Below are 21,784 nucleotides of genomic sequence, written 5' to 3' on the forward strand. Positions count from 1 at the left end.
TCATAAACGCAAGACACCACCTTACCTTTTGCTAAATATTTCTCGCATATCTAACTGTAAAAATTTGATTCATACAACCCCTACCTCTTCTAAAACCACTCTGTACTTATAAGATTGCATTCTCTGTCCTATCCTTAATCGTAATAATCAGTACTCTACCATACACTTTTCCAACTACACTCAGCAAACTAATAACCCTTGAATTACAACACTCAAGCACATCTCCCTTACCCTTATATAGTGGTACAATACACGCACAAACCCAATCTACTGGCAGCATTGACAACACAAATCACACATTAAACAATCTCACCAACCATTCAAGTAGTCACACTCCTTTCCTTCAACATCTCAGCTCTCACACCATCCATACCAGATGCTTTTCCTACTCTCGTTTCATCTAGTGCTCTTCTCACTTCCTCTCTTGTAATCTCTCTCATTCTCATCTCCCTTCACCGGCACCTCAACACCTGCAACAGTAATTATATCTGCCTCCCTATTATCCTCAACATTCAGTAAACTTTCAGAATACTCCGCCCACATTTTCCTTGCCTCCTCTCATTTTAACAACCTTCCATTTCCATCTTTCAATTCTTGAACCAACCTTTCCTTACTCTCTTCACTTCTTTCCAAAACTTATTCTCTTCATATGAATGACCCAATCACTGACCCCACCTCGGGTCAGCTGCCCTCTTAGCCTCACTTACCTTGCACTTTGCTTCCACATTTTTTCGCTCTATATCTCTCTACACTATTATTCTGCAGACATTCTCCCAAACCCCTTTTTCTCTTCCACTATTACTATCACTTCTTCATTACACCATTCACAGTCCTTCCTCATGCTGCCTCCAACAAACTTCTTCCCACACACACCACTTGCAATCCCAACAAAATTTTATTTTACTAACTTCCATTCCTCTAAATTATGTTTCTCTTACTTTCACTTCGTTATATGCCATTTTCAACCATTTTTTATATTTACTTTTTATCCCCGCGGCCACAGGGGGCCGTGAGGGCATAAAAACGTATCCCTGTGTTGTAAGAGGCGACTAAAAGGGACAGGATGAGGGGGCTGGGAACCCCCTCTCCTGTATTATAATCCTGTGAGACATCGAAGAGGTGAAGAGGTAGAGGTAGCTGTTAATAATTATAATTAAACAAGTTTTAGGGATAATAACAAGGTTTAAATTATGATTATTCCATTTTATTAAAGCAACATGACAAGATTCTCAAGATTTCCACAATGGACCAAAAGAATCCTATATAAAATGAAATATGATATTCAAGACATCTTTCAAGATGAGGACATGAAATTATGATAACAGATTATGAGTAAAAGAATGTTCAAGTGAATCGAACATTTCTCAAGACTGAAATGAGGCAGCAAAAGCATAAAAAATGACTAATAACAAAAAAATAAATAGTGCGACTCTTAGCACAGCTAGTAATATCGCGCGAGTGAGGGCAGCCACACCCCCACCATAATGGCTAGTCATGCCTTGGCATTCAGTACTAAACATCAACTATCAGGAACAACTTGAAAAATGTGCCTTCTTAATACAGTAAAAGATTTACAAACATTTGAAAACTTAAACACCTTGAACATAAAGTCTAAATATATAGGTGATTATTATTGATGACAAGCATTTATAAAAAGTTAGAATTTTATCTTTACAAAAAAAAAAATTGCTATACAGCAAAGTAAATAACAGAATCTCTCAGCCCTACTCTCAAAACAACATGATGTATTATAAACTGGAGATGACAAATGGATGACAAATATACAGATGAAGTACTATTAATAACTATCAACACATTGAATAAAAATCTACCTGTAATTATCACAAAAATATTTAATGGATAATAAGGCCTAATCTTCATTATATCAAAGGTTCAAGAATCAACCCAAAAGTTAGAAAGGTACTGAGCTCCAGAGACCAACCAAACGAGGCAGGGATAGCACTGGACCCATAGCAACAGCTAATGGAGGTCAAGTTACGGTGACTAGCAACGCTAGTTGTCTCCGCTGGGGTGGCAAATATTGCTATACAAAAATATAAATCTCTCCTACTTACAATAACCTTTGTATTTACAGACAGGCCCATAGCACACGCTATTGCAGGCCAAGGCCACTGTGACACTTTCATTGCAGGGAAAGTGTGCACTCCATAGTTTACATTGCCCATGAAAGGCAACACTAATAATAATAATGCTATATATATATATTTTTGCTTGTTTTGAGCAAGTATCTACAGTACTGGACACTATGACAATGTATGGAGTAGTATCAACAAAACACTACTCGAAATAACCTATACCTTTAGGCGTCCCCCACAGTAGAACATCTCCCATGAAAATATTAATTTTTTTTTCTTTTGTGGTATGTCAAGAAAAAAAAAAGAAAAAAAAAACTATCACAGATGGCCTCTGAAAAATATCATAAATCAGCACCACCTAAGCAAGACCAAAGGGGGCTTATTATGAGCCTTCTTTTCTAAAAGTTAAAATAAAAACACATAGGTTATGCTAAGCTTCCTGGAAAATGATGATAAAAGGACAAATAACAATAATCACCCGTGCTTATTGTGAAAGGGAAATCCTGACGCTAACAAAAAAAAAAGAAACTACATCGAGTTTTAACATTCTCTTCCCTTCCAAAACAATTCAACTACTTAAAAGATATATAAAAAAAATTAATATACAAAAAGAAAAGATCAGTCAAGAAGCTCAACAGTAACTTGTTTTACATTGGGACTAGAATCACTGGTTGTGTAGCTCCTAATTCTGAGACATTAATGAACCTTATGAAATATATAAAAAAAACAATAGCTGCTGGGAAAAATTATTCCTGAGCCTCAAAACCATGCGGGATGTAAAGTTGTCATATGGCAAACTAATACTAAACAAAAATCTCTTGAAATTGTAGTTTTTTTACCTACTACTCTAAATAGATTTTGAAGTCAAAGAGCTACTAAAGCATAAACTAAGATTTTTTTAAAATATAAAAATGAATAAACAAAAGTTGTTAGTGCCCAAATGATACGAGTGAAAGTTTCCAATAGCTGCTGGTACAGAGCTATATAAGTCATGAGACACACAGGTGCCACATTAATATATTTACTGTATTCAAAGCAACCTTTGCACTTGTAACATTCACTTTTTTAATGGAGAATAAAAAAAATAAATAAATAAAACTTGAATCTTCAGTACATGAACAATATTCTGGAAAAAAAAAAGAAAAAAAAAATATAACGGTAGTTCTTCAACCAGGTCTATATTGCATGAAATAAATTACCATTAAATCCTTGAGCCAAAAGCTAAATGCTCACACGTTGCTCTCAAAATGTAAAGCCAAAATCAACAGAAATTTTGATTGAAATAAGGGAAGGGGCAGATCCAGTCAACTTTTATAATTGATCTATTTTTTTCTTGATTTCAATCTGAAAAAGCAATAATTCGATCCTTCACACCACTAGCTACCTGACAACAAATACATGTCTCATGTTCCTTGAATAAGCTCACTACATTTGGCCTGTACAGAGGAAGACATCTACCTAGTCTTAAGAGACTTCATGTGGGAAAACAAATGATCGAGACTACAAAGAAAGCAGGTGTCAAAGAATAAATAAATAGGACATTAGCCAAAATGACAAGCACTGATATGGTTAATACAAAACTGAAGACCAAAGCTAAATGAGAAAGTATTTCCTGGATCTACCCCAGGGATTGAGGAGAACAGCCCAATGCACCTCAGAGCACACCGACCTACAGATTTAACTGTATTTCTGATGGTGGTCTCCTCTACACTACACAGCCTTGGCTGTTATCTTTTTTGGCATTCTGGCCATTATCTCAGATGGCTAACAATAACAGAGGCAGGGCTGTTCTTTTGTACATAGATCACTCCTGTGCTCCAGTTGGGACAGCAATTGTGGACTAAATAGCCACAGTGGCCACAAAATAAAAAAAAAAATAAAAAACGAAGTATAGTCAGCCGAAATGGAAGAGGAGCAACAACAAAAATTTTATATTTAAATTTATGTAATTTTTCACTACTGTAATTGGAAAAATAATTATAAATGTTTCCAATGAACATTTGTTACTAACTTTCATTTACCTATTACAACTTACACAGGAAAGGGGTGTGGGCTGTAAAAAAGTGGATAAGACATAGTTGTGAAGCCCTAATAAATATTTTAAAAATAATAATTGGAAAAACCTATTACATGCAAATGAAAATTTCAATTGTAAATATATACAAGAGTATGTGAAATTTGAAACACCCCTATTACATGCCTACCACAAATGTTTAAGGCACTGAGAACAACAAAAAGTGCAACACTAAATATCTTGACATTGCGTGATTAAGAGCCAAAAGATCCACCAAAATTGAAACTTGAAGGTACTGAAGTTTGCTGGAAGTTGTAACCTGAAAAATCAGATAAAATTAGACATAAATAGATTGGATTTATGATCACTGGGACCTGAAAAGTTATTCATTGCACAGCTGCAGTTCGATATTTTTTTTTGTAGTCAAGTGTCCTGCTAAAGCACAAAGTTTGCTGACCACCTTTCAAGGGAAAACTTCAAGAAAATTACAATTACTTTATTTCTGTCTTAGATTATTTTTTGTTTACATATGCCAAGAATTATGATAAACATCATCAGTCCTCAAATTGGAAATTTAATAACATTTCATCAGTAACCTTCTAGGATTAAACAATCTGATTTATTATATTTTCATTCTAATGTGGAAAGGCCAATTTCTTTAAAAACTAAAGTAAAGTTCCTTGTGCCCTGAAATACCACCGTCAAATAATACATTTCATTCTATAAATATTTAGCAATCACTCCAACTTTCAAAGAATATATTTCAGTTCCATAAATATTTAGCAATCACTCCAACTTTGAAAGATAAAAAAAAAAAAGTATTTACCAAGGCACTTCGCTCAATTTTGAGGTGTAGACAACAACATATATATATATATATATATATATATATATATATATATATATATATATATATATATCTTACCTCCTCCCAACGTGACGAGGGATTCAGCAGTTTGGTTGGAACTGCTAGGGTGCCAAAGCCCACATTTCCCTGCTATCCACCAAAAATAGAGCTTCATATGTCAAATCCCCTACTATGGCTACCTCAGCAGCCACCCAGGCAACCGGAGAAAGCAGTAGGGCCTATCGAAACTGCGTCACAATCGTTCGCCATTCATTACTATTTCTAAAATGCTCTTTTGCCCAACTCACATCTAACCTCCTATCCCTTAGGGCTTTCTTCACTCCATCCATCCACCTAAATTTGGCCTTCTTGTACTTCTCCCATCAATTCTTGCATTCCTTACCTTCAGCAGACGGCCATTTTCCATTCTCTCTACATGACTAAACCACCTTAACATATGCATATCCACTTTAGCTGCTAATTCCTTTCTTTCACCCGTTCTCATCCTCATTACTTCAATCCTACTCCTGTCCAATCGAGATACACCAGCCACATTCCTCAGACACTTAATCTCTAACACATTCAATTTCTTTCTCCCATTACTTTCATTCCCCAACTCCAATCCATACATAACAGTTGGTACAAGCAATTTCTCATACAGAACTCTTTATATTCATTCCTAACCCTCTGTTCTTTACTAATCCCTTCACTGCCCCCACCACTTCCCATCCTTCATTCACAAACTGACATATCTGCTTCCAGTCCACCATTTGCATTAACAAGACCCCAAGTATTTAAACTGATCTACTACCTCAAATAACTCTCCATTCAACCTAGCACCAACCTCCCTTCTCTTGCATCTCATAACCTTACTCTTACCCACATTAACTCTCAACTTCCTTCTCTCACACACACTCCCAAACTTGTCACTAATCGACCCAGCTTCTCCGAGTCTGCAATCAATAACGTATCATCCGCAAACAACAACAGATTCACCACACCTTCATGATCACTCATTTACCAGTTTCAATCCATAGTTCAATATTAATAATGCTAGGTTTCAAAAATAAAATTCAATAAAAACATACCTCCACTCTGCTGAATCTTTTTACTCTGCGCTGCAGCACGTCTCTGGTCAGCTAAAGTGGCAATCTCCTGAATGGCTTTCCGTTGATCTTCATTCAAATGTGCAGTCAAAGCCTGGTACCACGGATGAGCACTAGCTTCTATGTCTGTAGAAAGGGGTCATTAAAATCAGCACTTTTGTCTAATGCAAGAGATTATTATCACTGCAATTATTATACAGACTTGACTTGGATCATAACAATTATATTACATAACCCCATGCTCCCTAAATGAAGGCACAAAATACTTCAAGCTCAAATTTGTTAAAATTTATTTGCAAATTACGTCTCATTTCATAAAGCTACTGTACATGAATTACAAATGAAGACATCACCCAGAGTAAAGAAAAGGATTGAGAAACAAACTTATGGAAATGCTGATTTGTTGTATACTTGTTTTCAGATAAATAATAAATTGATGATACTAAATTTAATATCTGGAAATGTATAGGTGGTAGAGAAAAGTGGAGAAGAGGATTGCAAATCAGTCTAACTTGAACAGAACCGATCTTCACAAGAAAATTACGTCAATATGGTCATCTTTGTATTTTGAAGAATGCAAATCCAAATATGAGTTTGACTTGTGGGTAATAGGGTTAATATGTTGGTTATGATGATGGAAATAACCCTTAAATAAGAAATTAACAGGTGAATATTTCTAATTTCTCTTATCTGAAGAGGTGGCAAATAAAAGATCAGAAGACTATATGTAAGCATTAAGACTTGAAGAGTCACTTAGCTTTAACTTGAAAATAAATATGATTATTTATTAAAACATCTTTATTGAACAGACTCGATGGAATTGTAGTGAGTTGGTTGGTACGTCGGGTTTGTAGAGATAGCCCAGAGCTGAGTTCTGTGAGGCCATACAGTAAATGACATCATGGAAGGCCTACAGTCAAGTACAAAATTTTGTCTACCCAAAGTTTACATGCTTTAGCAAACACATCACACAAAAATGACTTACTATGCATGACTTCCTTGAAAATCCAATATTCGTCTACTTCACAGTCTTCCTTATCTAAGGGAGTCGTAAAGGATTCAAGAGCAGTTTCATCTAGCTCGTCATCCAATGCATCATCATCGTCGTCATCATCGTCATCCTGACAAAGTTTGAATTTTGGTATTAAACTAAAAGTCATAGTTTCCTTTACAGTTTAACTCATCTATACAACACAAGATTTAAAATTTTTCATTCTGTTTATCATCAAAAAACACATTAACTACTGTATAACAGAAAGCTACTAAAACAGTATACAGTACATCAATATCACACCTGTATTGTTGCCGTCATTGGAAATGGACCTCCACCTGCGGCTTTATTAACCTTTTCTTCTAGCTTTTCTAAATATTCATCCCCGACATCGTCAATTTCATCTTCGTCACTCTCTAAGACTTCTAAAATTCAAAAAGAAAGTTCGTTGAAATAAGCAAGCTTCTCATAAGGTAATATAAAATTGCATTACTGTATGTCAGATATTTGTACTATATATATTACAAGTTTCAATTAGTTCAAGATAAAATCATACCATGTTCAAGATCATCATCATCGTCGTCGTCATCATCATCATCGTCGTCTTCTTCGGCTGCTTTAGCTGTAAAAAATATAAAAAGGCAATCAATGAAACTTACTCAAGGAACATAGTGCCATGTGATTAATGAAGTAAGTAAAGTATGTGGGATGATGATTTACCCTCTTTTTACTATGTATACATATATGTTTGCTGATATACTATTGATTCTGCCATCAAATGTAACTTTCATGCTACATAGTACAGGTAGTCACTGACTGACAACATAAGCGACTTATGACTGTTCGAATTTACAATGATTTTTTTCAGTGATGATATCACAAGTATGTCTGAAATAGTACGTTAAAAGGAAAGATTTTCCATAGAAATAACCTATTTTCTTGTACAAAATTTTACTGTTTTATCTTGGTGATTAAGTATTTGCTTTTATTGTTAAAATACAGTATCTACTTTCAGTAAAAAATACATCAAGAAAAGTTCTAACATCTGTCGAGTTCCTATATCTGGTGACGTTATATTACCTGCGGAAAGCAAGCGGACGATAGAGTGATTTCCTTACAAAAGGCTAACGATTAGTATTAGTATTCCCATTAGCAAAATATCAAATAATGATATGAAACATTTTGTGTGTATCGACTGTTATCAGTACTAAGGCGTAAATTCAAGTCTACGCTAGTTTTATTTCATCTCGTATGATAGATCGATATTTATCTAAAGAAAAAGTACACTAACAGACAAATATTTTCTTAGAAATAAATTCTATAACCACTCCACAATGAATTGAAAAAAAAAAAATTGAGGTTGTTTAGAGTGAAATACAATAGAAAATAAAGCAACCTTTTCAGGAATTTATTCAGTAATCAGCAGTAAAACAAACAGAAATGTAGGTTATTATAGAATAAGTGAGCATGTATATCAGATGGTGACTAATCTTGTATGTAGTTTACCTAGTAGTGAAGGGATTAAGAAAATATTTGTCCTACTCGTGTCCTTTCATTACACAAATGTACTGATCTGCTATCAGAGAAGAACCATAAGAATATGAAACATGCATAAAATATGAGATTCTGTCCTAGTTGTAGAGTTAAAATTACACTTAGCAGATACAGTCCTATGAAATATATTGCAACGTTACTTGTTATTTTGATTATGGGAATATTAACATTAATCGTTAGCTTATGGAAAAGAAATAACTTAATTTGCCCACTTTTTCCACGACTCAGCCAGATATATGACATCACCAGACATATGATATGAACTACAGATACTGAAAGTTTTCTCAACATACTTCCTAATTAAAATGGATGCTATATATCAATAAAATAAAATACAAACTTACCAAGAAAAACCAGTTGATTTTTATACAAGTGAATAGGTTATTTCAAAGAAAATATTTGTCCTTTTAGAATAACATTTCTGACCGACTTGTGACGTCATTAATGATAAAAGTGGCAGCCAAGTCGAACAGTCGTGAGTCTATGACTACCTGTACATAGCTTGAGTGCGAATCCACTGCCTCATAGTGAAGGGGTCAACATAAATTATATATTTGGAAATAACAAGACCTATAAGGTTAGCTTTAGTGAAATAGAAAAGCATTAGCAAAGTACAACAAACAAAAACTTACCAGCATATGCTCTTTTCAATCCTTGGAAGAGTAAGATCATGGCAGGTAAAATTTCTTTGTGACATTCTTCTAAAACTCCAAGACGCTCTGGCCCAAGTTGCAGAAGTGTGCACATTCCTAACACACAAATCTTGCGATCATGCAGACTGAAAAGAAATATCTAATGACACACTTGTCTATCTTTGCTCGACAGAAAATATAAAATTTCCAAAACTTTTCTTCCTTTCCAATTATTCGAAGCAAGTGGAACACAGAAGTCGAAGATTCCTGGGGATTCCTACGCGCTTCTATTGTATTCCAGTTCCAGAGGATTTAAATTTTACCCCAATTCCAAAGTCACTTATTTTGAGAATATTTCCCCCTCAGATGTGTATATTTGTTAAGAGACTACTTTGAAGTTGTGCCAAAGTTATTCTTATGATATTTCTTACCATTAAATAGTTTTTGCTACCATACAGTAATAAAACCTTACCCAAGAAAGCAGTCTGAATCATGTATCCACTGTTTGATGAAATGTGCAGTAAGTGTCGTAGTAGTATTTGGTAACATGGTCGACTCAAGAACTTGAAGTAATGCATCCGGTGCTGTATACAATGTAGCAATGACCACCTGTAAAAGACAATGTAGTAAATTCGCATAAATTTCTTTCAAAATACTTAAAATCCTCACTTATGGCCAACAAAGATACCAATAAAATCAATGTAACTACCAATACTTTAAAAATATTAAGTGTATATTGTACTCGGGACTATCGCGGCCTCAAAGAGAGAAGGTAAGATTTAGACTACTAAAGAAGCAACTTTCTGGTTACCAATTTAATATGACCAACAACCAATTCCCCTGGATGCAATAATCACCAAAACAAAATAATCTTTACTATTAATACATAGTCCCATTTACCAATGCTCCTTTAACCAAGCAACCTCTGAAGACACGTTTTCACTTATGACTCGGAAGTTGGTATCCATGTAGGAATAATTAAACTTTAGTATTCTAATCCTATATAGATCTGGGAGTATCATCACGTGTATCAGTGCACATGACTGTATTACTATAATAGGAAAATATGATTTTGATGGAAAAGCATTCAACAGCAGGTAAAAGGTAAAAGAAATCAGATAACGTGTAGCTGTGTGTTACTAACGACAAAATAGCAAGTTGGTTAGTGATGACACTGTGAAGCTCAAAGCCGCACTTGTCTGGGTGATGAGTTTTAGTGAAACAATTCAGGTTTCAAAACCTTAAATACTCTCCATATGGCTTACCTGCAACAACATGGTACGCAGCTCTGTAGTTTTAACTTCGCGCAATAACCTTTCAACAACTAGCTGTATGATGGAACCTAGACACATGTTTATCCTTCCCTCACATTGTAGAACCACAACCTCAAGTAACTTGGCAGCATGACACTCATCGTCTTCACCAGAGTCCTAAAAGATCGAGCGTTGGTATACTTTTAAAGATTTTCGATATCACATTAAGCAAGAAACAGAGCATAAAATTCTTACCTCCAAATATTTTCAAATTAAATCTAAAATAATTTAAATGGCAGTATGTTTCCCCAGCAGCAATAGTAAATATTTATTATGCACATGACTTTGTTACTTACCTGAGTTAAAATAGTTTTACACATTTCACACACTGCCAAAACATGCGCTTCGTTGCTCAAGAATGCTTCGGTGTCAACTGTAATATAGTTATGAAGAGCAGGCATCATTTCAGTGAAGTAGTCAAAGCCATCGTTTTTAAACATCTGAAAAAGATAAAAATTCCAATTACATACTTGTTGGAAACAATTCACCAATAATTTCAAGGAATACTATAAACATAAGTGTATCTTCAGCAACCAACTAAATTCATTCCCGAGACAAGGAAAGATATCTAATTAAATCTTACAAAACAAGATAAGATAAACTTTACAGACCTGATACATCATTTCAAAGCACTTCCATAAGTCTGGTGATATTCTCGAGCTTGTTAAACTGTATATCAAAGCAAGTGCTTCTTCGTAGAATTCTGTAAAAACAAAAAGGAAGTTAATTTTTCAAATCAATAACTGGTCAAATTAATTTCATGCAGATAACTCTCCTCAACACACACAGAGGATTAAATTAATGCATATATACAAGATGAAATTAAACCCTACATATAGTGTTTTCTACATAGGTTTTATAATCAAGACAAACCATTTTATCAAGGGCTTTGGCCAAGGAACTTTGCAACTCCATTCCCAAGAGCATTAAAATATTAGTTTTCGAATACATTTAAAGCTGAACCCTTTTAGTTATTCGTGACTCTAGAAGAAATCATTCAAATAGTCAATGTGATACTACTACTATTCAATTGACATTAAATCATCATCTAATAGATATACCAAAGCCACTTGTATACTGTACTGTGCATCACCTTCCCATGCAGGGTAGGTGAGTTGACTATAAGACTAACTACTCACATTCAAGCATTACTTCACTCATTTCCCTATGTTATATGATGTACACCTCAAAACAGTGAAGAAGCATTCACATTAATAACTAATTTTAGTATAAAATATGTAAGACAAAACATACCCATGACATTTTTGCCGAGAATAAGTCCTACAACTTGTAGTGTAATAGGTTCTATCTGAACCATAATTTCTGGGTTTTCCTCCATACAATTTATTAACGTCTCTATCGTACTCAGCAGACCCATAGCTGTAATAGCTTTCTCTTCTGCACCATCTTCTGAATCTACAACCTGAAAAAATAAAAAAGGACAAAGATTGTTAATAAATATCATTGTTGTCAAAGAATACTTCAGCCTAACTCTGATACATAACCTTCTAAAAACTTCAAATACCTTAAATTTTCAAAATAACATTTATTGCAACTTACAACTTACTTACAAATTAAATTTCTTTTATTTCTGAACCACAACTAACAAATGATTTCCAACTGAAAAGTGCAAAACCTCAAAATCCTTTGTAAATAGAAAGAGAAACAAAATCAGCCATCTAACCTGTTGGAATGTAGCAGCTAGTTGGGTGCACATCTCCACAGCAATAGGAATCAGTTGTTCTGTGTATGTTGTAACAATCTTACACATCACGTTTGTAAGATCATCATTCTCAGTTTCCTTAATTACTTTAAGTAATTCCTGAACAATTGGTTGTATCTGAAATTATGGAAAGAAGAATTTATCACATTAATATAGTTTTCAAACCAGTATATAGAACAATCAAAATAAATTTCATATTAAGAGGAAATCAATTACCAAAGGCAGTATGGAATACCACTAAAATCACAAATTTTAAGTAATTTTTTTTTTCTCAACTATAATAACTTGAGTCATTTAATTGGAAAATTGATTCAAGAGCAGCTGGAATTCAGCAGTTAAAAACTTATAACGAGGTGTCAGCAATAGGCAGTCTTTAGCAGCCGGCAGAGGGGAAGCCGCACCCCCTCTGCAGGTACAATGAACAGGTGTTTTAGGGGGTGCACACCTCTAACCCTTTCTCTTTTGATGGACCTGTAAACTACCAAAGATCCAACGCATGCATTAGTAGGAGGAAGAACCTTTCAACAGATTTGTCCTGAACGGCATCATTGCCGATCGAGACTGAGACTCTCCTATCCCACTACTGCTCAAGGAGGATCACTATCTTGTGAACAGTGTTTCTTCAGATACCACTGAAGAGACTGAAGATAGAGACGACTGTTCAGAACGAGACGTTCCAGGGAGGCCAGGTCTTCCAACCTCTTCTGATAAATCTGTGTTGGCAGAAGGGGCTGTTGAAAGGGAGGGAAAGCTACCTCTCGAAGATACTGGTTTGTCCCGAGGTGGGAAAACTCCTTACCCAAATCACCAAAAGATGGTCATTCTCAAATACAACGGTCTTTATCTGGGCACCAGGTGGACTTTTCAGATTCATCATTATCCTAAATCATGAACGAGAGGAGTTTTGTCCTGGTGGAACTCGTCCATGTAGCGCACGAGACTAACGTCGTTGGCATATGTCCGTGCCCTGAAGCAGAGATGGTTTGGGATCTGACAGTAAACATCCTTCAAGTCAATTGACACCGAGATGTCCAACCGGCCTCGTCTTCTCGTACTATTTGGAATTTCCAATATGGATGAAGCTTGTCAAACAAATTTATTCACGTCTGGGAGGTTTATGACTGGTCTCCCATCCTCATACATCTTCTTGGCAAAAAAGAGTCAAATGAAGATTAGGAAGGTGTTGTTAACATCCTGGAGGAAAGGTAAACATTATTAGCCAATACTGAACCTTATCAAATATGCAGACTAAAGGAAGCATGCTTGTGGTCAAGCTGAAGTACGTGTGGCTTTGGAAAGCACCCTTCTTCCGCATGAACTGAATCTCTGCCTGGAGGGCAAATTCCTTCGCCTATACTAGAGCACACGCATCTAAGCAATTTGAGTCTAGTACCAATGCTTCTAGATGCCATTCACCTAGAGTGCACAAATCCAAGCAATTTCAGTCAAGCCATGCTTCTAGATGTTACACATCTGTGGGCAAGGCACGTCTGGTAAAGGGTGTGGGCAAGAAAAATCTGGTAATGGGAAGTGTAGGCAAGACAAGTCTGGTAGAGGGACGTGCGGGCAAGCCAAGTCTGGTAGAGGGACGTGCGGGCAAGACAAGTCTGGTAGAGGGGCGTGCGGGCAAGACAAGTCTGGTAATGGGACGTGTGGGCAAGACAACTCTTGTAAGGGGACGTGTGGGCAAGACAACTCTTGTAATGGGGCTTGTAGAGGGACGTGCGGGCAAGACAAGTCTGGTAGAGGGACGTGCGGGCAAGACAAGTCTGGTAGAGGGGCGTGCGGGCAAGACAAGTCTGGTAGAGGGGCGTGCGGGCAAGACAAGTTTGGTAGAGGGGCGTGCGGGCAAGACAAGTCTGGTAATGGGACGTGCGGGCAAGACAACTCTTGTAAGGGGGCGTGTGGGCAAGACAAGCCTGGTAAAGGGGCGTGTGGGCAAGACAAGCCTGGTAAAGGGGCGTGTGGGCAAGACAAGCCTGGTAAAGGGGCGTGTGGGCAAGACAAGCCTGGTAAAGGGGCGTGTGGGCAAGACAAGCCTGGTAAAGGGGCGTGTGGGCAAGACAAGCCTGGTAAAGGGGCGTGTGGGCAAGACAAGCCTGGTAAAGGGGCGTGTGGGCAAGACAAGCCTGGTAAAGGGGCGTGTGGGCAAGACAAGCCTGGTAAAGGGGCGTGTGGGCAAGACAAGCCTGGTAAAGGGGCGTGTGGGCAAGACAAGCCTGGTAAAGGGGCGTGTGGGCAAGACAAGCCTGGTAAAGGGGCGTGTGGGCAAGACAAGCCTGGTAAAGGGGCGTGTGGGCAAGACAAGCCTGGTAAAGGGGCGTGTGGGCAAGACAAGCCTGGTAAAGGGGCGTGTGGGCAAGACAAGCCTGGTAAAGGGGCGTGTGGGCAAGACAAGCCTGGTAAAGGGGCGTGTGGGCAAGACAAGCCTGGTAAAGGGGCGTGTGGGCAAGACAAGCCTGGTAAAGGGGCGTGTGGGCAAGACAAGCCTGGTAAAGGGGCGTGTGGGCAAGACAAGCCTGGTAAAGGGGCGTGTGGGCAAGACAAGCCTGGTAAAGGGGCGTGTGGCAAGCCTGGTAAAGGGCGTGTGGCAAGCCTAGTAAAGGGGCGTGTGGGCAAGACAAGCCTGGTAAAGGGGCGTGTGGGCAAGACAAGCCTGGTAAAGGGGCGTGTGGGCAAGACAAGCCTGGTAAAGGGGCGTGTGGGCAAGACAAGCCTGGTAAAGGGGCGTGTGGGCAAGACAAGCCTGGTAAAGGGGCGTGTGGGCAAGACAAGCCTGGTAAAGGGGCGTGTGGGCAAGACAAGCCTGGTAAAGGGGCGTGTGGGCAAGACAAGCCTGGTAAAGGGGCGTGTGGGCAAGACAAGCCTGGTAAAGGGGCGTGTGGGCAAGACAAGCCTGGTAAAGGGGCGTGTGACAAGCCTGGTAAAGGGGCGTGTGGCAAGCCTGGTAAAGGGGCGTGTGACAAGCCTGGTAAAGGGGCGTGTGGCAAGCCTGGTAAAGGGGCGAGTGGGCCAGACAAGCCTGGTAAAGGGGCGTGTGGGCCAGACAAGCCTGGTAAAGGGGCGAGTGGGCCAGACAAGCCTGGTAAAGGGGCGTGTGGGCCAGACAAGCCTGGTAAAGGGGCGAGTGGGCCAGACAAGCCTGGTAAAGGGGCGTGTGGGCCAGACAAGCCTGGTAAAGGGGCGAGTGGGCCAGACAAGCCTGGTAAAGGGGCGTGTGGGCCAGACAAGCCTGGTAAAGGGGCGTGTGGGCAAGACAAGCCTGGTAAAGGGGCGTGTGGGCAAGACAAGCCTGGTAAAGGGGCGTGTGGGCAAGACAAGCCTGGTAAAGGGGCGTGTGGGCAAGACAAGCCTGGTAAAGGGGCGTGTGGGCAAGACAAGCCTGGTAAAGGGGCGTGTGGGCAAGACAAGCCTGGTAAAGGGGCGTGTGGGCAAGACAAGCCTGGTAAAGGGGCGTGTGGGCAAGACAAGCCTGGTAAAGGGGCGTGTGGGCAAGACAAGCCTGGTAAAGGGGCGTGTGGGCAAGACAAGCCTGGTAAAGGGGCGTGTGGGCAAGACAAGCCTGGTAAAGGGGCGTGTGGGCAAGACAAGCCTGGTAAAGGGGCGTGTGGGCAAGACAAGCCTGGTAAAGGGGCGTGTGGGCAAGACAAGCCTGGTAAAGGGGCGTGTGGGCAAGACAAGCCTGGTAAAGGGGCGTGTGGGCAAGACAAGCCTGGTAAAGGGGCGTGTGGGCAAGACAAGCCTGGTAAAGGGGCGTGTGGGCAAGACAAGCCTGGTAAAGGGGCGTATAGGCAAGAAAAGTCTGGTAAACGGATACGTGGGCGCGCCTGGTTACGGCTTTTAAAAATAATAGTTTTGCATGAATCAATTTGAACTTTCGGTCACAGGTTAGTTTATGTATAGAAAAAAAGGTAAGTATTCACATTCTATTAGCCCTCCCCCATTTCAATAATACCCCGCAACCCTAAAAATTCTTAAAAAAATAACTCCCGACATAACTATTGCAACTTAAAAAAGCTGATATTAATGTGGTAGACATATTATATATTAGAATAAAGTAATAGTGTTTTCATTTCTGTTTAATAAATTTTTTTTTTACAAATACCTTATTTTTTAAAAATCTAGACCCTTCTCATGGAATAATTAATCCGAATATTTTCCAAGACAAAATGAAAAATAACTCTATACCATAAGAGACAACTTATTTAGCTTGCATCTGCTTTGTGTTTCACAGATAGTCAAATTCATTTCGTCTGAGTTTCCATTTGAAGGCCAATAAGTATAGTATTAAGAGATCAGACTAAGTTTTGGTGATATTTTTTTTATTGCCTGTCCATTTACTAGAGTGTTGTTATACATTTTAAGGGTTTTATGAAATTTTATATTATACAGTACCATATTTGTGTTATCTGTAATTATTACTTATGTATATGGCATTACATCTTATATATTAAGGCTCCTTGTCCCCGTCTTTCCTCTCTATTCATGTCGTCACTTCTTACTACCTTCATATGGTCGCTTTTTTTTTTCTTTTCAGGAAAGCAGATGTTGCATACATTTTCTTGGTCTTAGCATTGTTTCTTCTAAACAAAGATACATTCAAACCCAAAATGTAATAAAATATAACTGGGAGCGATTAGAATTATAAGTTTTACATCGTCGAGCTTGAGCTCCTATTGCCAGTTAATTACCGTATTTCCCATGTCATAAGACACTGCAAATGGTAAGACCCACCCTATATCTAGCTACAGAATTTTTGGAAATAAGAAATTGAGGATTTTAGAATCTATCATAGCAGAAATTCCTAGTCAGCGATTTTTGTGAGATTTTTCGGCTGGCCCAGTAAATTTTCATATTTTGGGTGTATTATGAAATGTGACAGGCAAATATTGATTAGCTATACACACCTATTATTACCAATTCAATTTATTAAATTTTCATATAAAAAACCACAAAACCAGTCATAGATGATAACATCGTAACGTTTTCTATTGTTTGTTTACATGAAAGCAATGTTGCCAAATGCTCCTCATAAAATTTCAGTAGAGAAGTGAAATTCCAGTAATGTTTCCCAAATTCATCATATATAAATTTTCACACAAAATCTATAGAACACATGAAAAATTTTCTAAAAATTTCACAAGTTGGAATATTTTTATTTCTGCCGTTTGTGTGGCTAGGTTTGTTAGTTTACAACTAACTTGGTAAAACTGCACTCAACTTGCAGGGAAATAGTTTTTCAAGTTTCTGTTAATTACAAATTGACTGTATTATTTCCGAATACAGGCAAAGTCATTACCAAAATATTACTTTATTACAAAATATCAAAATGTGAGAAAATAGATAAATACTGCATAAACAACTGTTTGGATACCATAAGTTGGCACATTTGCTTGTTTACGACATTGGCGAGTCATAGCTGACTGACCACCACAACAAAGACAAATATCTCAACTTTTTCATTCATCAAAGAAAGTGCACTCCAAATAAATTTATTTATTACATATCAATGATAATTGCATGCTTATATTTTGCCCGGTGAGTGTGTGTGTATGCCATTGCCGAAGTATCTGAGGTGTGTAAACAAAGAAGGAAAAAGAATTTCTTCAGGAAGGACCTTGTTCCTTCAACTTCTGGCAAGTCTAACTAAGAGGTGAGAATCCTGCATTCAGTTTTGGCCAACCGACCGAGCTTAAGCATGTCTCGAACTCAAGGGCCATATCCCAAGATGCTATAGCATCATATTGGGAACAAAGTTAAAATGTACCAAAGTAAAAGCTTGAAAATATACCAGTCTTCGGTCATTTGAAGAACGTCTATCTCCACTAACAGCTGCTGCTATCAAAGTGACTACTCAGTGAGCAGGTGGGGGGAGGGTTTCCCCGACTCCCATCCGATATTTAATGTACAAATACCTACACCATCCTAAAAAAATTCAACTGCCGTGTTCCAGCTTCAGTTATCATTCTTCAATGTCAAGGACAATTGTTTGTATTTGCTGGAACAAATTTGCATATGAACATTTGCTCTTTACTTTTCCCCTTGTCCCTGCATCTGCTATTCTATACACGTTCTTTATCATTCTTACATCATTGCATATTTTATATAAAACTTAACATGAAGGCAAAGTACTCACATGAGGTTCTACAATCTTCTCTGCCTTATTCTGTGAAGCAAGGAAGGCAGACAAGGCCATTGCTGCTTCCACTTTAACAGGGAGATCGTTGTCATTCAGCAAAGCGTTCTGAATACAATTCATAGCAGCGAGTATATTCTGGTCAGATTTGAATTTGATTTCATCAAAGTTCTGCAGTATCCAACAAGCCTGTAATATGAATATTAATTTCCATGAGCCAGGAATTAGTACCATTATTCAGCACCAATCTACAGATGAACCATATTCATAATTTCATGACGAAGCAATATAGTCTACTGTTACCTACCCTTGCTCTCATGAAGCCGAATGGACTCTGGAATTCTGGGAAGACATATAACGCTATCATATTTTCCATTTGATCTTTGTATATCTTCTTTTTTAGTAGTACGCCACCCATAGTGCCGATCTGGAAAAGATATAACAATCACTAAACATTCTCATAAAATGCTTGATGCAATTCATTTCTATTACTGGGTACCAGGTTTCTCTACACCAATTTCTAATGCCACTAGTCTACTGCTACTGAATATGCATAAGCTACAGCAATAAAAAAAAATAGATGAATTGTATAATTCTTCTAGTCTATCATCAAGCCGAAATATACAGTATAACTCATTAGTTGTCATAATATAAAAGTTGTTTACCATATGCATTACACCATCCTTATGCCTAGGATCAACATTTGGCGTGGTCAAGACTTGCATTAAGAAAATCATGGTCTTCTCTAACATTTCTTTTCTCTTTCTTACTGTGGAGAGCAGAAGTGTCTGAGCTGCTGTCACTGGCGACACTAAGTCTTCATATATATCTGTAGAAGAAAGATATAGTAATCAGATAAATCTAATTAATAAGTGAAAGGATAATTTGGGAATGAGAGGCCTTTCCATAAAAAAATAAAAATATAATTGCAAAATAGTTGAACTGACTACTGACCTAGTCAATGGACTTCAAAAGACTGACCAATATAGATTACTTTTGGGAACATGTTCTGTGTTGCAATCCCTAATTTTTGATTACTTCTCAATTCATGAAAAATAGTTCTTTATTACACACAGAAAAACTTCTGCATAAAAAGCACCCTTCTAAATTGTATCCTTTCCTCACTGGGCAATTTTTCCAAGTCGGAGCCCTTGGATTAATAAAATCCTTCTATTGCAACAGTTTTAAATCTTAGCTATTAATAACAATTAGGCAGGCCCCCTTTCTGAGTTAGAAACTACTTTTCCATTATCTTCAGGTACCACCCCATCCAGGTCCTTCTCCTTGGCTACTCCATCACAAGACCTAACATTTCCCTTGTTGACCTCACTCCTGCTATTACGAATAATTCTTGGTTTTCCTTTCCCGTCACACATACAAACCTTCATATTTTAGAGGTCTCTCTTTAAGCAGTGAAACATAAAGACACCAGAACTATTCAGTTGCCAAGTAGAAGGCAAGACCATACTAACCTCAAACTCTTAGCTTTCTTCTATACCTCCACTCCTAAAGACTTCTGTCAAATCACAGTCTTCCTAATTCAGCAGCTTCAACTTTATCTTTTATTTATTTTCTCTATTAACCTGAAAAGCATAACCTTCAATTTCTACACCATTCTACATTCTACTTTTTCATCATGTTTTTGTCATTTAATTCAAGGCATTATGACCTATACCATTATTATCATTATTTGCTAAGCTACAATCCTAGTTAGAAAAGCTGGATGCTATAAGCCCATGGGCCCCGACAGGGAAAATAGTTCAGTGAGGAAAGTAAACAAGAAAAAATTAAATATCTTATGAACAGTAACATAAAAATAAATTTTTCCTATTAAAAAAAGGGAAGAGAAATTAGAATAGGGTTCCTAAGTGTATCCCCAAGCAAGAGAACTCTAACCCAAGACAGTGGAAGACTATGGTACAGAGGCTATGGCACTGGCACTACCCAAGACTAGAGAACAATGATTTGATTTTGAAGTGGCCTTCTTCCAGAAGAGCTGCTTACCATAGCTAAAGGGTCTCTTCTACCCTTAACACGAGGAAAGTAGCCACTGAACAATTACAATACAGTAGTCAACCCCTTGGATGAAGAAACCTTGTTTGGTAATCTCATTGTCAGGTGTATAAGGACAGAGGAGAATCTGCGAAGAATATGCCAGACTATTCAGTGTATGTGTGGACAAAGGGAAAGTGAACCGTAACCAGAGAAAAAGATCCAATGCCGTACTGTCTGGCCAAAGGACTCCATAACACTCTAGTGTTGATATATCAACAGGAAGCTGGTGCCCTGGCCAACCTACTACCTACATTATAGTAGAAATAAGTCTATTTATAAATAAAAATATAACTACTTCCACTGTGTATTTATATTTCTACAAAACCCTTGTTATTTCCCAGACCTTTGCATGCAAAAACATCACTTCTTGATCTCCGATACTCGCCCTGTTTTGGGACCCAAGATGCACAAGCCTTTTAACACACTATAGATTTCTGCTCCTTGCTAGATAGGATCTTTCTTAAACCAAAACAATTCCTCAACAAATCACTTAGACTAAAAACTGAGTGAGACCCAACTTACCGAATTTAACTCTAACATATTCGTAAGGATCGGAATTCCAGAGCTCTTGGTCAGCATCTGAGTAACACATAAGGGGAAAAAGAACATCCTGAATCACTGACAACATGTGGGGCTTCAGTAATTTCCATGCTACCGACTGGCCAACCCTGTAAAAAGAAACATTTCAAGTGATGGAATAAATGTTAAGCCACAAAGTACAGTAATTAGTTCTTTTTATACTAAAAAGTTACATAAAACAATATAATTAACAAAACATCTTATAATTTTTTCTCAAGTGATACTATAATACATATTATAAAACAGTTATCCTATTTTCAAGATTTGAATGTCATTTGAAACAAGTTATATTCAATTTACTAAAAAACAAATAAAAATTTTCTCAAATTCTACACCTTTGACTTACCCTTGTTCTAAATAGTTGAGTGTTTGTTGTAAGACCCTAGGTGATATATAAATTTTATTATGATAATTATCCAATATTTTGAGCAGTACTTGGATAATTCCTTGTGAGAACGTCTTAATGAACCATTCTGCAAACTGTTTGTATTCTTTATGTGCCGTACTAGGACAACCGTACCTGGGAGAGAATTAGGTTTAGAATACATTTATAAAAACACTTTAAATGACCTAAAACAATTTTCTATTGAAACCTTTCAACTAAAAACAAATTAATTTCCTTGTATAAAATTGAAAAAAAAAATTGCATTATCAATCAAACTAGTTTAGGATAACTTGCTTTTTGTATAAACCCATCTTTGGCATGCCACTATTGGATACTAACTTCAGTACCTAAAA

At 37.6% G+C, this 21,784-nt stretch overlaps 1 protein-coding gene across 1 annotated transcript in view; it reads right to left on the reverse strand.

Moving 5' to 3' along the window:
* Positions 1–1,188: 1,188 nt before the first annotated feature.
* msk (importin-7 msk) overlaps positions 1,189–21,784 on the reverse strand; it is a 51,799-nt gene continuing 31,203 nt past the window's right edge. The window contains exons 6-22 of the mRNA XM_068353742.1: positions 21,393–21,566; positions 20,990–21,135; positions 19,078–19,241; positions 18,720–18,839; positions 18,413–18,601; positions 12,238–12,393; positions 11,808–11,976; positions 11,165–11,256; positions 10,850–10,993; positions 10,506–10,670; positions 9,713–9,849; positions 9,241–9,386; positions 7,611–7,676; positions 7,358–7,479; positions 7,049–7,184; positions 6,046–6,189; positions 1,189–4,429 (exon numbers count right to left, since the gene is read on the reverse strand). Of these exons, the coding sequence (XP_068209843.1) occupies positions 4,365–4,429; positions 6,046–6,189; positions 7,049–7,184; positions 7,358–7,479; positions 7,611–7,676; positions 9,241–9,386; positions 9,713–9,849; positions 10,506–10,670; positions 10,850–10,993; positions 11,165–11,256; positions 11,808–11,976; positions 12,238–12,393; positions 18,413–18,601; positions 18,720–18,839; positions 19,078–19,241; positions 20,990–21,135; positions 21,393–21,566 (2,335 nt within the window). The 3' untranslated portion in view covers positions 1,189–4,364. The remainder of the gene's footprint in view (positions 4,430–6,045; positions 6,190–7,048; positions 7,185–7,357; positions 7,480–7,610; positions 7,677–9,240; positions 9,387–9,712; positions 9,850–10,505; positions 10,671–10,849; positions 10,994–11,164; positions 11,257–11,807; positions 11,977–12,237; positions 12,394–18,412; positions 18,602–18,719; positions 18,840–19,077; positions 19,242–20,989; positions 21,136–21,392; positions 21,567–21,784) is intronic.

Source organism: Palaemon carinicauda, chromosome 2 (assembly GCF_036898095.1).
Source record: "Palaemon carinicauda isolate YSFRI2023 chromosome 2, ASM3689809v2, whole genome shotgun sequence".
Classification (NCBI taxonomy): domain Eukaryota; kingdom Metazoa; phylum Arthropoda; class Malacostraca; order Decapoda; family Palaemonidae; genus Palaemon; species Palaemon carinicauda.